Genomic DNA, 15560 nt, shown 5'->3' on the forward strand with positions numbered 1-15560 from the left:
AAATACGAGTAAGTAGCCACAGTTTCAGTTCTATCAGTGGAATAAAATCAGGGTATTCAGCAAGAAACATTCTCCAAATTCAGCTTAATCTCTTCTAGGTAAATTAAAAGTCTCAGAGAGATCTCTGAGTCTATCAAAAAAAATAAGAAGTAAATTCTCCAAACTCAGCTAAATCTCTTCAAGCTTAACTCAGTAAATGAGAAGTCTCAGAAAGTATTCTGCGTCAAATCTTTTTAAAAAGAACTACAATTAAATTCGTATTCAATAAGAGGCCAAAATATAAAAGAAAAGTAAGAATCAATAACTATTGTTTTCAATAATAAAGTACTCTGAGTCTATCAAAAAAGTAAAAAATCTTTTTAAAAAGAACTACAATTAAATTCGTATTCAATAAGAGGCCAAAATATAAAAGAAAAATAAGAATCAATAACTATTGTTTTCAATAATAAAGTACTCTGAGTCTATCAAAAAAGTAAAAAATCTTTTTAAAAAGAACTACAATTAAATTCGTATTCAATAAGAGGCCAAAATATAAAAGAAAAATAAGAATCAATAACTATTGTTTTCAATAATAAAGTACTCTGAGTCTATCAAAAAAGTAAAAAATCTTTTTAAAAAGAACTACAATTAAATTCGTATTCAATAAGAGGCCAAAATATAAAAGAAAAATAAGAATCAATAACTATTGTTTTCAATAATAAAGTACTCTGAGTCTATCAAAAAAGTAAAAAATCTTTTTAAAAAGAACTACAATTAAATTCGTATTCAATAAGAGGCCAAAATATAAAAGAAAAATAAGAATCAATAACTATTGTTTTCAATAATAAAGTACTCTGAGTCTATCAAAAAAGTAAAAAATCTTTTTAAAAAGAACTACAATTAAATTCGTATTCAATAAGAGGCCAAAATATAAAAGAAAAATAAGAATCAATAACTATTGTTTTCAATAATAAAGTATTCTGCGTCCATAAAAAAAGAGTAAAATCTTTTTAAAAAGAACTACAATTAAATTCGTATTCAATAAGAGGACAAAATATAAAAGAAAAATAAGAATCAATGACTATTGTTTTTAATAATAAAAACGTCTCCGAATGGTAGTAATGCACAAAAGTGAACGTGCCAGCTATCTAGCGGCCACTACTCGTACTAAAAACAAAAAATAGCAGTTTTCTCAACAAAACTTACACTTACCTCATCACAGGCTGAACATCTTGGCTTTAATTGTTCAGCATAATGTCTTTCACAATATAGGCAATCATCGTGTACACAATAGGTTAAATCTACCAATAGTTGTTTACATTCTGCGCAGATAAAACAACCAGGATGCCATAGTACTTTATCGCCAAATTTCGGTGCTAATACGGCCACATCACCAGCGTTCACAGCTAAACCACATTCTGGGCAATTCTAAAAATTAAAAAATTTATTAAAAAAAATAAATAAACTAAAATAATCTACAATAATAATCTACAACCGGCGTTTTTAGCTCAGTTAAAAACCATTTCTTAAGCTCTTTTGTTAGAAACTTCAATTTTGTTTACTGAATAATTTTCTACTACGCTTATTCTACAAAGGACAAAGAGCTCTAGTATGGGAACGGCTACATTTTCCTTTTATTCAGTCAGGAAGCGTCCCTAATGGAACTTCCTCCCCACTGTTACACAAATAAGTAAACACCCACTTTAGCTGTTAGGGGAAACAATGGTTCTAGCCAGCCCTTTACAATTAGGGCATGTTTAAACAATAATTAGATCATGGATATTTTAAACATTGATTAATTACAGGTCAAATTCATTTAATTTTAATTGTTAAATATATACAGGGTGTCCCAAGCTACGATATGGATAACGACTTTTTCTCGGAAACTAAGATAGCTAGACAAAAACTTGAAAGTTTTTTGTTAGAAATCCAAATTTAATTTGTAAATTTTTGTCGGTGCTTCCAGAAGCGAGGTACAGGCACCAACTTCATTTTTTCAAATGGGAAGGTGCGGTTTTTATTTCAGAAATAGATTCCTCTATTTTTTTAAAGAAAAATTTACTTGAACGGTTTTTTTCTGTGAGCGATATTTTACAAGTTATGAATGAAAACATGATTCTTATAAGAAATGTCAAAATGATAATATTATAACGTTTTTTTGATGGAATAAGAAGAAAAGTACTATTTTATTATAAATTTTACTCCTAATATTACAGATCATGCTCGAAATGGCCTCCACCATTAGAGATGCATAGACATGCTCTTTCCTGCCAATTGCCCCTTACTGCCAAAGAAATAGATTCGGCTTTAACCGAGTTACAGGTATCTATTATTCTCTGCTTTAGTTCATCTACAGATGCAATCCCGGCTTGATTCTGATGCATCTAGATTTAGAAATGCCTTTAGATAAGCAGATGTAAGAAAAAAAAGAAAAAAATTATGAATGATCACCTTGTTTTTCAGGTATCCCCCAAGGAAATAGTCCATAGGTGTCAAATCCGGTGAACGAGGTGACCACTGAATCGCCCCCCTTGTCGGTATAACACCATCAGGCATGCAGATAGATATCTCAATATGCAATTTGATGGGCGTGTTATATCGACACGGGGGACGATTCAGTGGTCACCTCGTTCACCGGACTTGACACCTTTGGACTATTTCCTTTGGGGATACCTGAAAAACAAGGTGATTATTCATAACTTTTTCTTTCTTTCCTTATTTCTGCTTACCTAAAAGCATTTCTAAATCCAGGTGTACAAGAATCAAGCCGGAATTGCATCTGTAGATGAACTAAAGCAAAGAATAATAGATACCTGTAACTCGGTTAAAGCCGAATCTATTTCTTTGGCAGTAAGGGGCAATTGGCAGGAAAGAGCATGCCTATGCATCTATAATGGTGGAGGCCATTTCGAGCATGATCTGTAATATTAATGAGGAGTAAAATTTATAATAAAATAGTACTTTTCTTCTTATTCAATCAAAAAACCGTTATAATATTATAATTTTGACATTTCTTATAAGAATCATGTTTTCATTCATAACTTGTAAAATATCGCTCACAGAAAAAAACCGTTCAAGTAAATTTATCTTTGAAAAAAAAATAGAGGAATCTATTTCTGAAATAAAAACCACACCTCCCCATTTGAAAAAATGAAGTTGGTGCCTGTAACTCGCTTCTGGAAGCACCGAAAAACAGTAGATCTCACCGTCTCCTCTCTTAAAGATCTTCTAATCCATTATGTCTATCTATGTTACTTTTCACCATCCAAGGTATCACCTACCATAATTTATAATAGAACATTTTTTTTTTTAGGTAACCGAGAGATATTAAAGAGTGTAAACTGTGTTATCTGGATTAGCGGAGGATTTCTAATACCTAAGAAGTGGAAACAACAGAGTTGAACAATAATTTTGTTTAAAGCATTGACTTCCGTTAAAGGGGAAAAAAAAAATAGAATTTGACAAAAAACATTACCGCTCTTGCGGTAGCTTCCTTGGCATAGGCAATATCTAGAGCTATCTCGTTTCTGGCAGTGATGAAATCATCGTAACTGGTGTGCTGCGACGGATCCACGTGTCGACAATAAGCCAGCGCTAGATCCTGTTTCGGCAATTGTACCATTAATTGTTTCTCTCGATATTTTTCACCAGGGCTTCCCAATTTGGGCACTTTATCCGCTGGAAGGCACTTGAAGTATTGTTCTACCTGTAAAAAAAACGGAAAAAATAAATCAAGAAAATAAAGAAAATGCTTTTGTATTTATCAAAATACAAGGTAGAGGATCTGGGCATAACACTTGGAAGACATTAGATGGGAATGCAACAGATTGAGTGCTACCCAAGATTGTGCTGCAAGAAAATTGAACAACTTCCTTCTAAAAGAGAATTGCCACCTTATGAGTGCCATTACAGACATTCTAAAAATGAGAGTCCTAATCGATCCTTAAACAAATGAGCAACACTAGTAAAAAAGTAATCGCCTATTTTTTCAGGCGGGGTTTAACGTCCAACTACCAATTAGTTGTCGTGGACGGAGGCGATTAGCAAATATGCTTTACTGCAAATTTCTTTTATTAACCATTAAATAAAATCAAAGACCTAGAACCGGGGAAACGAACCCACTAAACCAGCAATACATCATAGCTTTGCGGGTCTAGCCTATAACCGCCTAAAATAGTTTACTATAAATTTCTCATAATAAACATTAAACTGCTTAACAAAAACTTACAGTTTAAAAAGTTAAGTATAAGGGTTGATTGAACGCCAAAAGGTACACAAAATACACTGTTTTTCTCAATTATAAACTATAGTTATTTTGTGCACAGATCTATAAATGTAGAAGATATAAAGGGTTGAAAATTTTTTGGGTCATGAAAATTTGTAAAATTATGGCCGTTTTATATCTCCCACTGTGAACCACGAATTCGTATGACATTTTGTTCTCATGTACACTTTGTTTTTCTCAATTATAAACTATAGTTATTTTGTGCACAGATCTATAAATGTAGAAGATATAAATGGATGAAAATTTTTTGGGTCATGAAAATTTGTAAAATTATGGCCGTTCTATATCTCTCACTGTAAATCACGTATTGGTATGGAACTTTGTTCTCTTATACACTTTGTTTTTCTCAATTATAAACTATAGTTATTTTGTAAACAGATCTATAAATGTAGAAGATATAAAGGGTTGAAAATTTTTTGGGTCATGAAATTCTGTAAAATTATGGCCGTTCTATATCTCCCACTGTGAAGCACGTATTGATATGGAATTTTGTTCTCTTATACACTTTCTTTTTCTCAATTACAAACTACAGTTATTTTGTGCACAGAACTAAAAATGTAGAAGATATAAAGGGTTGAAAATTTTTTGGGTCATGAAATTCTGTAAAATTATGGCCGTTCTATATCTCTCACTGTAAACCACGTATTGGTATGGAATTTTGTTCTCTTATACACTTTGTTTTTCTCAATTATAAACTATAGTTATTTTGTGCACAGAACTGTAAATTTAGAAGATATAAAGGGTTGAAAATTTTTTGGGTCATGAAATTCTGTAAAATTGTGGCATTTCTACATCTCCCACTGTGAACCACGTATTTGTATGAAATTTTGTTCTCATGTACACTTTGTTTTTCTCAATTATAAACTATAGTTATTTTGTGCACAGATCTATAAATGTAGAAGATATAAATGGATGAAAATTTTTTGAGTCATGAAAATTTGTAAAATTATGGCCGTTCTATATCTCTCACTGTAAATCACGTATTGGTATGGAATTTTGTTCTCTTATACACTTTGTTTTTCTCAATTATAAACTATAGTTATTTTGTAAACAGATCTATAAATGTAGAAGATATAAAGGGTTGAAAATTTTTTGGGTCATGAAATTCTGTAAAATTATGGACGTTCTATATCTCCCACTGTGAAGCACGTATTGGTATGGAATTTTGTTCTCTTATACACTTTGTTTTTCTCAATTATAAACTATAGTTATTTTGTGCACAGAACTGTAAATTTAGAAGATATAAAGGGTTGAAAATTTTTTGGGTCATGAAATTCTGTAAAATTGTGGCATTTCTATATCTCCCACTGTGAACCACGTATTTGTATGAAATTTTGTTCTCTTGTACACTTTGTTTTTCTCAATTATAAACTATAGTTATTTTGTGCACAGATCTAAAAATGTAGAAGATATAAATGGTCTGAAAATTTTTTGGGTCATGAAAATTTGTAAAATTATGGCTGTTCTACATCTCCCAATGTAAACCACGTATTCGTATGAAATTTTGTTCTCTTGTACACATTGTTTTTCTCAATTATAAACTATAGTTATTTTGTGCACAGAACTGTAAATTTAGAAGATATAAAGGGTTGAAAATTTTTTGGGTCATGAAATTCTGTAAAATTGTGGCATTTCTATATCTCCCACTGTGAACCACGTATTTGTATGAAATTTTGTTCTCTTGTACACTTTGTTTTTCTCAATTATAAACTATAGTTATTTTGTGCACAGATCTAAAAATGTAGAAGATATAAATGGTCTGAAAATTTTTTTGGTCATGAAAATTTGTAAAATTATGGCTGTTCTACATCTCCCAATGTGAACCACGTATTCGTATGAAATTTTGTTCTCTTGTACACATTGTTTTTCTCAATTATAAACTATAGTTATTTTGTGCACAGAACTATAAATGTAGAAGATATAAAGGGATGAAAATTTTTTGGGTCATGAAATTCTGTAAAATTGTGGCATTTCTATATCTCCCACTGTGAACCACGTATTCGTATGAAATTTTGTTCTCTTGTACACTTTGTTTTTCTCAATTATAAGCTACAGTTAATTTGTGCACAGATCTATAAATGTAGAAGATTTAAAGGGTTGAAAATTTTTTGGGTCATGAAATTCTGTAAAATTGTGGCATTTCTATATCTCTCACTGTAAACCACGTATTGGTATGGAATTTTGTTCTCTTATACACTTTGTTTTTCTCAACTATAAACTATAGTTATTTTGTGCACAGAACTGTAAATTTAGAAGATATAAAGGGTTGAAAATTTTTTGGGTCATGAAATTCTGTAAAATTGTGGCATTTCTATATCTCCCACTGTGAACCACGTATTTGTATGAAATTTTGTTCTCTTGTACACTTTGTTTTTCTCAATTATAAACTATAGTTATTTTGTGCACAGAACTATAAATGTAGAAGATATAAAGGGTTGAAAATTTTTTGGGTCATGAAATTCTGTAAAATTATAGCCGTTCTGTAACTCCCACTGTGAACCACGTATTCGTATGAAATTTTGTTCACTTGTACACTTTGTTTTTCTCAATTATAAACTACAGTTATTTTGTGCACAGATCTATAAATGTAGATGATATAAAGGGTTGAAAATTTTTTGGGTCATGAAATTTTGTAAAATTATGGCTGTTTTATATCTCCCACTGTGAACCACGTATTCGTATGACATTTTGTTCTCATGTACACTTTGTTTTTCTCAATTATAAACTATAGTTATTTTGTGCACAGATCTATAAATGTAGAAGATATAAATGGATAAAAATTTTTTGGGTCATGAAAACTTGTAAAATTATGGCCGTTCTATATCTCTCACTGTAAATCACGTATTGGTATGGAATTTTGTTCTCTTATACACTTTGTTTTTCTCAATTATAAACTATACTTATTTTGTAAACAGATCTATAAATGTAGAAGATATAAAGGGTTGAAAATTTTTTGGGTCATGAAATTCTGTAAAATTATGGCCGTTCTATATCTCCCACTGTGAAGCACGTATTGATATGGAATTTTGTTCTCTTATACACTTTCTTTTTCTCAATTACGAACTACAGTTATTTTGTGCACAGAACTATAAATGTAGAAAATATAAATTGTCTGAAAATTTTTTGGGTCATGAAAATTTGTAAAATTATGGCTGTTCTACATCTCCCAATGTGAACCACGTATTCGTATGAAATTTTGTTCTCTTGTACACATTGTTTTTCTCAATTATAAACTATAGTTATTTTGTGCACAGAACTATAAATGTAGAAGATATAAAGGGTTGAAAATTTTTTGGGTCATGAAATTCTGTAAAATTATAGCCGTTCTGTAACTCCCACTGTGAACCACGTATTCGTATGAAATTTTGTTCACTTGTACACTTTGTTTTTCTCAATTATAAACTACAGTTATTTTGTGCACAGATCTATAAATGTAGATGATATAAAGGGTTGAAAATATTTTGGGTCATGAAATTTTGTAAAATTATGGCCGTTTTATATCTCCCACTGTGAACCACGTATTCGTATGACATTTTGTTCTCATGTACACTTTGTTTTTCTCAATTATAAACTATAGTTATTTTGTGCACAGACCTATAAATGTAGAAGATATAAATGGATGAAAATTTTTTGGGTCATGAAAATTTGTAAAATTATGGCCGTTCTATATCTCTCACTGTAAATCACGTATTGGTATGGAATTTTGTTCTCTTATACATTTTGTTTTTCTCAATTATAAACTATAGTTATTTTGTAAACAGATCTATAAATGTAGAAGATATAAAGGGTTGAAAATTTTTTGGGTCATGAAATTCTGTAAAATTATGGCCGTTCTATATCTCCCACTGTGAAGCACGTATTGATATGGAATTTTGTTCTCTTATACACTTTCTTTTTCTCAATTATAAACTATAGTTATTTTGTGCACAGAACTGTAAATTTAGAAGATATAAAGGGTTGAAAATTTTTTGGGTCATGAAATTCTGTAAAATTGTGGCATTTCTATATCTCCCATTGTGAACCACGTATTTGTATGAAATTTTGTTCTCTTGTACACTTTGTTTTTCTCAATTATAAACTATAGTTATTTTGTGCACAGATCTAAAAATGTAGAAGATATAAATGGTCTGAAAATTTTTTGGGTCATGAAAATTTGTAAAATTATGGCTGTTCTACATCTCCCAATGTGAACCACGTATTCGTATGAAATATTGTTCTCTTGTACACATTGTTTTTCTCAATTATAAACTATAGTTATTTTGTGCACAGAACTATAAATGTAGAAGATATAAAGGGATGAAAATTTTTTGGGTCATGAAATTCTGTAAAATTGTGGCATTTCTATATCTCCCACTGTGAACCACGTATTCGTATGGAATTTTGTTCTCTTATACACTTTGTTTTTCTCAACTATAAACTATAGTTATTTTGTGCACAGAACTGTAAATTTAGAAGATATAAAGGGTTGAAAATTTTTTGGGTCATGAAATTCTGTAAAACTATAGCCGTTCTGTAACTCCCACTGTGAACCACGTATTCGTATGAAATTTTGTTCACTTGTACACTTTGTTTTTCTCAATTATAAACTACAGTTATTTTGTGCACAGATCTAAAAATGTAGATGATATAAAGGGTTGAAAATTTTTTGGGTCATGAAATTTTGTAAAATTATGACTGTTTTATATCTCCCACTGTGAACCACGTATTCTTATGACATTTTGTTCTCATGTACACTTTGTTTTTCTCAATTATAAACTATAGTTATTTTGTGCACAGATCTATAAATGTAGAAGATATAAATGGATAAAAATTTTTCGGGTCATGAAAACTTGTAAAATTATGGCCGTTCTATATCTCTCACTGTAAATCACGTATTGGTATGGAATTTTGTTCTCTTATACACTTTGTTTTTCTCAATTATAAACTATACTTATTTTGTAAACAGATCTATAAATGTAGAAGATATAAAGGGTTGAAAATTTTTTGGGTCATGAAATTCTGTAAAATTATGGCCGTTCTATATCTCCCACTGTGAAGCACGTATTGATATGGAATTTTGTTCTCTTATACACTTTCTTTTTCTCAATTACAAACTACAGTTATTTTGTGCACAGAACTATAAATGTAGAAGATATAAATTGTCTGAAAATTTTTTGGGTCATGAAAATTTGTAAAATTATGGCTGTTCTACATCTCCCAATGTGAACCACGTATTCGTATGAAATTTTGTTCTCTTGTACACATTGTTTTTCTCAATTATAAACTATAGTTATTTTGTGCACAGAACTATAAATGTAGAAGATATAAAGGGATGAAAATTTTTTGGGTCATGAAATTCTGTAAAATTGTGGCATTTCTATATCTCCCACCGTGAACCACGTATTCGTATGAAATTTTGTTCTCTTGTACACTTTGTTTTTCTCAATTATAAGCTACAGTTAATTTGTGCACAGATCTATAAATGTAGAAGATTTAAAGGGTTGAAAATTTTTTGGGTCATGAAATTCTGTAAAATTGTGGCATTTCTATATCTCTCACTGTAAACCACGTATTGGTATGGAATTTTGTTCTCTTATACACTTTGTTTTTCTCAACTATAAACTATAGTTATTTTGTGCACAGAACTGTAAATTTAGAAGATATAAAGGGTTGAAAATTTTTTGGGTCATGAAATTCTGTAAAATTGTGGCATTTCTATATCTCCCACTGTGAACCACGTATTTGTATGAAATTTTGTTCTCTTGTACACTTTGTTTTTCTCAATTATAAACTATAGTTATTTTGTGCACAGAACTATAAATGTAGAAGATATAAAGGGTTGAAAATTTTTTGGGTCATGAAATTCTGTAAAATTATAGCCGTTCTGTAACTCCCACTGTGAACCACGTATTCGTATGAAATTTTGTTCACTTGTACGCTTTGTTTTTCTCAATTATAAACTACAGTTATTTTGTGCACAGATCTATAAATGTAGATGATATAAAGGGTTGAAAATTTTTTGGGTCATGAAATTTTGTAAAATTATGGCTGTTTTATATCTCCCACTGTGAACCACGTATTCGTATGACATTTTGTTCTCATGTACACTTTGTTTTTCTCAATTATAAACTATAGTTATTTTGTGCACAGATCTATAAATGTAGAAGATTTAAAGGGTTGAAAATTTTTTGGGTCATGAAATTCTGTAAAATTGTGGCATTTCTATATCTCCCACTGTGAACCACGTATTTGTATGAAATTTTGTTTTCTTGTACACTTTGTTTTTCTCAATTATAAACTATAGTTATTTTGTGCACAGAACTATAAATGTAGAAGATATAAAGGGTTAAAAATTGTTTGGGTCATGAAATTCTGTAAAACTATAGCCGTTCTGTAACTCCCACTGTGAACCACGTATTCGTATGAAATTTTGTTCACTTGTACACTTTGTTTTTCTCAATTATAAACTACAGTTATTTTGTGCACAGATCTAAAAATGTAGATGATATAAAGGGTTGAAAATTTTTTGGGTCATGAAATTTTGTAAAATTATGACTGTTTTATATCTCCCACTGTGAACCACGTATTCTTATGACATTTTGTTCTCATGTACACTTTGTTTTTCTCAATTATAAACTATAGTTATTTTGTGCACAGATCTATAAATGTAGAAGATATAAATGGATAAAAATTTTTCGGGTCATGAAAACTTGTAAAATTATGGCCGTTCTATATCTCTCACTGTAAATCACGTATTGGTATGGAATTTTGTTCTCTTATACACTTTGTTTTTCTCAATTATAAACTATACTTATTTTGTAAACAGATCTATAAATGTAGATGATATAAAGGGTTGAAAATTTTTTGGGTCATGAAATTCTGTAAAATTATGGCCGTTCTATATCTCCCACTGTGAAGCACGTATTGATATGGAATTTTGTTCTCTTATACACTTTCTTCTTCTCAATTACAAACTACAGTTATTTTGTGCACAGAACTATAAATGTAGAAGATATAAATTGTCTGAAAATTTTTTGGGTCATGAAAATTTGTAAAATTATGGCTGTTCTACATCTCCCAATGTGAACCACGTATTCGTATGAAATTTTGTTCTCTTGTACACATTGTTTTTCTCAATTATAAACTATAGTTATTTTGTGCACAGAACTATAAATGTAGAAGATATAAAGGGATGAAAATTTTTTGGGTCATGAAATTCTGTAAAATTGTGGCATTTCTATATCTCCCACTGTGAACCACGTATTCGTATGAAATTTTGTTCTCTTGTACACTTTGTTTTTCTCAATTATAAGCTACAGTTAATTTGTGCACAGATCTATAAATGTAGAAGATTTAAAGGGTTGAAAATTTTTTGGGTCATGAAATTCTGTAAAATTGTGGCATTTCTATATCTCTCACTGTAAACCACGTATTGGTATGGAATTTTGTTCTCTTGTACACTTTGTTTTTCTCAATTATAAACTATAGTTATTTTGTGCACAGAACTATAAATGTAGAAGATATAAAGGGTTGAAAATTTTTTGGGTCATGAAATTCTGTAAAATTATAGCCGTTCTGTAACTCCCACTGTGAACCACGTATTCGTATGAAATTTTGTTCACTTGTACACTTTGTTTTTCTCAATTATAAACTACAGTTATTTTGTGCACAGATCTATAAATGTAGATGATATAAAGGGTTGAAAATTTTTTGGGTCATGAAATTTTGTAAAATTATGGCTGTTCTATATCTCCCACTGTGAACCACGTATTCGTATGAAATTTTGTTCTCTTGTACACTTTGTTTTTCTCAATTATAAGCTACAGTTAATTTGTGCACAGATCTATAAATGTAGAAGATTTAAAGGGTTGAAAATTTTTTGGGTCATGAAATTCTGTAAAATTGTGGCATTTCTATATCTCTCACTGTAAACCACGTATTGGTATGGAATTTTGTTCTCTTATACACTTTGTTTTTTCTCAACTATAAACTATAGTTATTTTGTGCACAGAACTATAAATGTAGAAGATATAAAGGGTTGAAAATTTTTTGGGTCATGAAATTCTGTAAAATTATAGCCGTTCTGTAACTCCCACTGTGAACCACGTATTCGTATGAAATTTTGTTCACTTGTACACTTTGTTTTTCTCAATTATAAACTACAGTTATTTTGTGCACTGATCTATAAATGTAGATGATATAAAGGGTTGAAAATTTTTTGGGTCATGAAATTTTGTAAAATTATGGCTGTTTTATATCTCCCACTGTGAACCACATATTCGTATGACATTTTGTTCTCATGTACACTTTGTTTTTCTCAATTATAAACTATAGTTATTTTGTGCACAGATCTATAAATTTAGAAGATATAAATGGATAAAAATTTTTTGGGTCATGAAAACTTGTAAAATTATGGCCGTTCTATATCTCTCACTGTAAATCACGTATTGGTATGGAATTTTGTTCTCTTATACACTTTGTTTTTCTCAATTATAAACTATACTTATTTTGTAAACAGATCTATAAATGTAGAAGATATAAAGGGTTGAAAATTTTTTGGGTCTTGAAATTCTGTAAAATTATGGCCGTTCTATATCTCCCACTGTGAAGCACGTATTGATATGGAATTTTGTTCTCTTATACACTTTCTTTTTCTCAATTACAAACTACAGTTATTTTGTGCACAGAACTATAAATGTAGAAGATATAAAGGGTTGAAATTTTTTTGGGTCATGAAATTCTGTAAAATTATGGCCGTTCTATATCTCTCACTGTAAACCACGTATTGGTATGGAATTTTGTTCTTTTATACACTTTGTTTTTCTCAATTATAAACTATAGTTATTTTGTGCACAGAACTGTAAATTTAGAAGATATAAAGGGTTGAAAATTTTTTGGGTCATGAAATTCTGTAAAATTGTGGCATTTCTATATCTCCCACTGTGAACCACGTATTTGTATGAAATTTTGTTCTCTTGTACACTTTGTTTTTCTCAATTATAAACTATAGTTATTTTGTGCACAGAACTATAAATGTAGAAGATATAAAGGGTTGAAAATTTTTTAGGTCATGAAATTTTGTAAAATTATGGCCGTTCTATATCTCCCACTGTGAACCACGTATTCGTATGAAATTTTGTTCTCTTGTACACTTTGTTTTTCTCAATTATAAACTATAGTTATTTTGTGCACAGATCTATAAATGTGGAAGATATAAATGGTTGAAAATTTTTTGGGTCATGAAATTCTGTAAAATTGTTGCATTTTATATCTCCCACTGTGAACCACGTATTCGTATGAAATTTTGTTCTCTTGTACACTTTGTTTTTCTCAATTATAAACTACAGTTAATTTGTGCACAGAACTATAAATGTAGAAGATATAAAGGGTTGAAAATGTTTTGGGTCATGAAATTCTGTAAAATTATGGCATTTCTATATCTCCCACTGTGAACCACGTATTCGTATGAAATTTTGTTCTCTTGTACACTTTGTTTTTCTCAATTATAAACTACAGTTAATTTCTGCACAGACCTATAAATGTAGAAGATATAAAGGGTTGAAAATTTTTTGGGTCATGAAATTCTGTAAAATTATGGCCGTTCTATATCTCTCACTGTAAACCACGTATTCGTATGAAATTTTGTTCTCTTGTACACTTTGTTTTTCTCAATTAAAAACTATAGTTATTTTGTGCACAGATCTATAAATGTAGAAGATATAAAGGGTTGAAAATTTTTTGGGTCATCAAATTCTGTAATATTGTGGCATTTCTATATCTCCCACTGTGAACCACGTATTCGTATGAAATTTTGTCCTCTTGTACACTTTGTTTTTCTCAATTATAAACTACAGTTATTTTGTGCACAGATCTATAAATGTAGAAGATATAAAAGGTTGAAAATTTTTTGGGTCATGAAATTCTGTAAAATTATGGCCGTTCTATATCTCTCACTGTAAACCACGTATTGGTATGGAATTTTGTTCTCTTATACACTTTGTTTTTCTCAATTATAAACTATAGTTATTTTGAGCACAGAACTGTAAATATAGAAGATATAAAGGGTTGAAAATTTTTTGGGTCATGAAATTCTGTAAAATTGTGGCATTTCTATATCTCCCACTGTGAACCACGTATTCGTATGAAATTTTGTTCTCTTGTACACTTTGTTTTTCTCAATTATAAACTATAGTTATTTTGTGCACAGAACTATAAATGTAGAAGATATAAAGGGTTGAAAATTTTTTGGGTCATGAAATTCTGTAAAATTATAGCCGTTCTGTATCTGCCACTGTGAACCACGTATTCGTATGAAATTTTGTTCACTTGTACACTTTGTTTTTCACAATTATAAACTACACTTATTTTGTGCACAGATCTATAAATGTAGAAGATATAAAGGGTTGAAAATTTTTTGGGTCATGAAATTTTTTAAAATTATGGCCGTTCTATATCTCCCAATGTGAACCACGTATTCGTATGAAATTTTGTTCTCTTTTACACTTTGTTTTTCTTAATTATAAACTATAGTTATTTAGTGTACAGAACTATAAATGCAGAAGATATAAAGGGTTGAAAATTTTTTGGGTCATGAAATTCTGTAAAATTGTTGAATTTCTATATCTCCCACTGTGAACCACGTATTCGTATGAAATTTTGTTCTCTTGTACACTTTGTTTTTCTCAATTATAAACTACAGTTATTTTGTGCACAGATCTATAAATGTAGAAGATATAAAGGGTTGAAAATTTTTTGGGTCATGAAAATTTGTAAAATTCTGGCCGTTCTATATCTCCCACTGTGAACCTCGTATTCGTATGAAATTTTGTTTTCTTGTACACTTTGTTTTTCTCATTTATAAACTATAGTTATTTTGTGCACAGAACTATAAATGTAGAAGATATAAAGGGTTGAAAATGTTTTGGGTCATGAAATTCTGTAAAATTGTGGCATTTCTATATCTCCCACTGCGAACCACGTATTCGTATGAAATTTTGTTCTCTTGTACACTTTGTTTTTCTCAATTATAAACTACAGTTATTTTGTGCACAGATCTATAAATGTAGAAGATATAAAGAGTTGAAAATTTTTCGGGTCATGAAATTCTGTAAAATTATGGCCGGTCTATATCTCCCACTGTGAACCACGTATTCGTATGAAATTTTGTTCTCTTGTACACTTTGTTTTTCTCAATTATAAACTCTAGTTATTTTGTGCACAGATCTATAAATGTAGAGTATATAAAGGTTGGAAAAATTTTTGGGTCATGAAATTCTGTAAAATTATGGCCGTTCTATATCTCCCACTGTGTACCACG

General features: G+C 30.1%; 1 protein-coding gene across 5 annotated transcripts in view; it reads right to left on the reverse strand.

Moving 5' to 3' along the window:
- Lmpt (four and a half LIM domains protein limpet) overlaps positions 1–15560 on the reverse strand; it is a 434583-nt gene that overhangs the window by 149192 nt on the left and 269831 nt on the right. For all 5 annotated transcript variants that reach the window (XM_074126570.1, XM_074126571.1, XM_074126568.1 and 2 more), the window contains 2 exons: positions 3455–3685; positions 1192–1407 (listed from right to left, as the gene is read on the reverse strand). In XM_074126570.1, coding sequence (XP_073982671.1) covers positions 1192–1407; positions 3455–3685 — 447 coding nt within the window. The remainder of the gene's footprint in view (positions 1–1191; positions 1408–3454; positions 3686–15560) is intronic.

Source organism: Rhodnius prolixus, unplaced genomic scaffold (assembly GCF_049639745.1).
Source record: "Rhodnius prolixus isolate KJV_2025 unplaced genomic scaffold, Rpr scaffold_3, whole genome shotgun sequence".
Lineage (NCBI taxonomy): Eukaryota > Metazoa > Arthropoda > Insecta > Hemiptera > Reduviidae > Rhodnius > Rhodnius prolixus.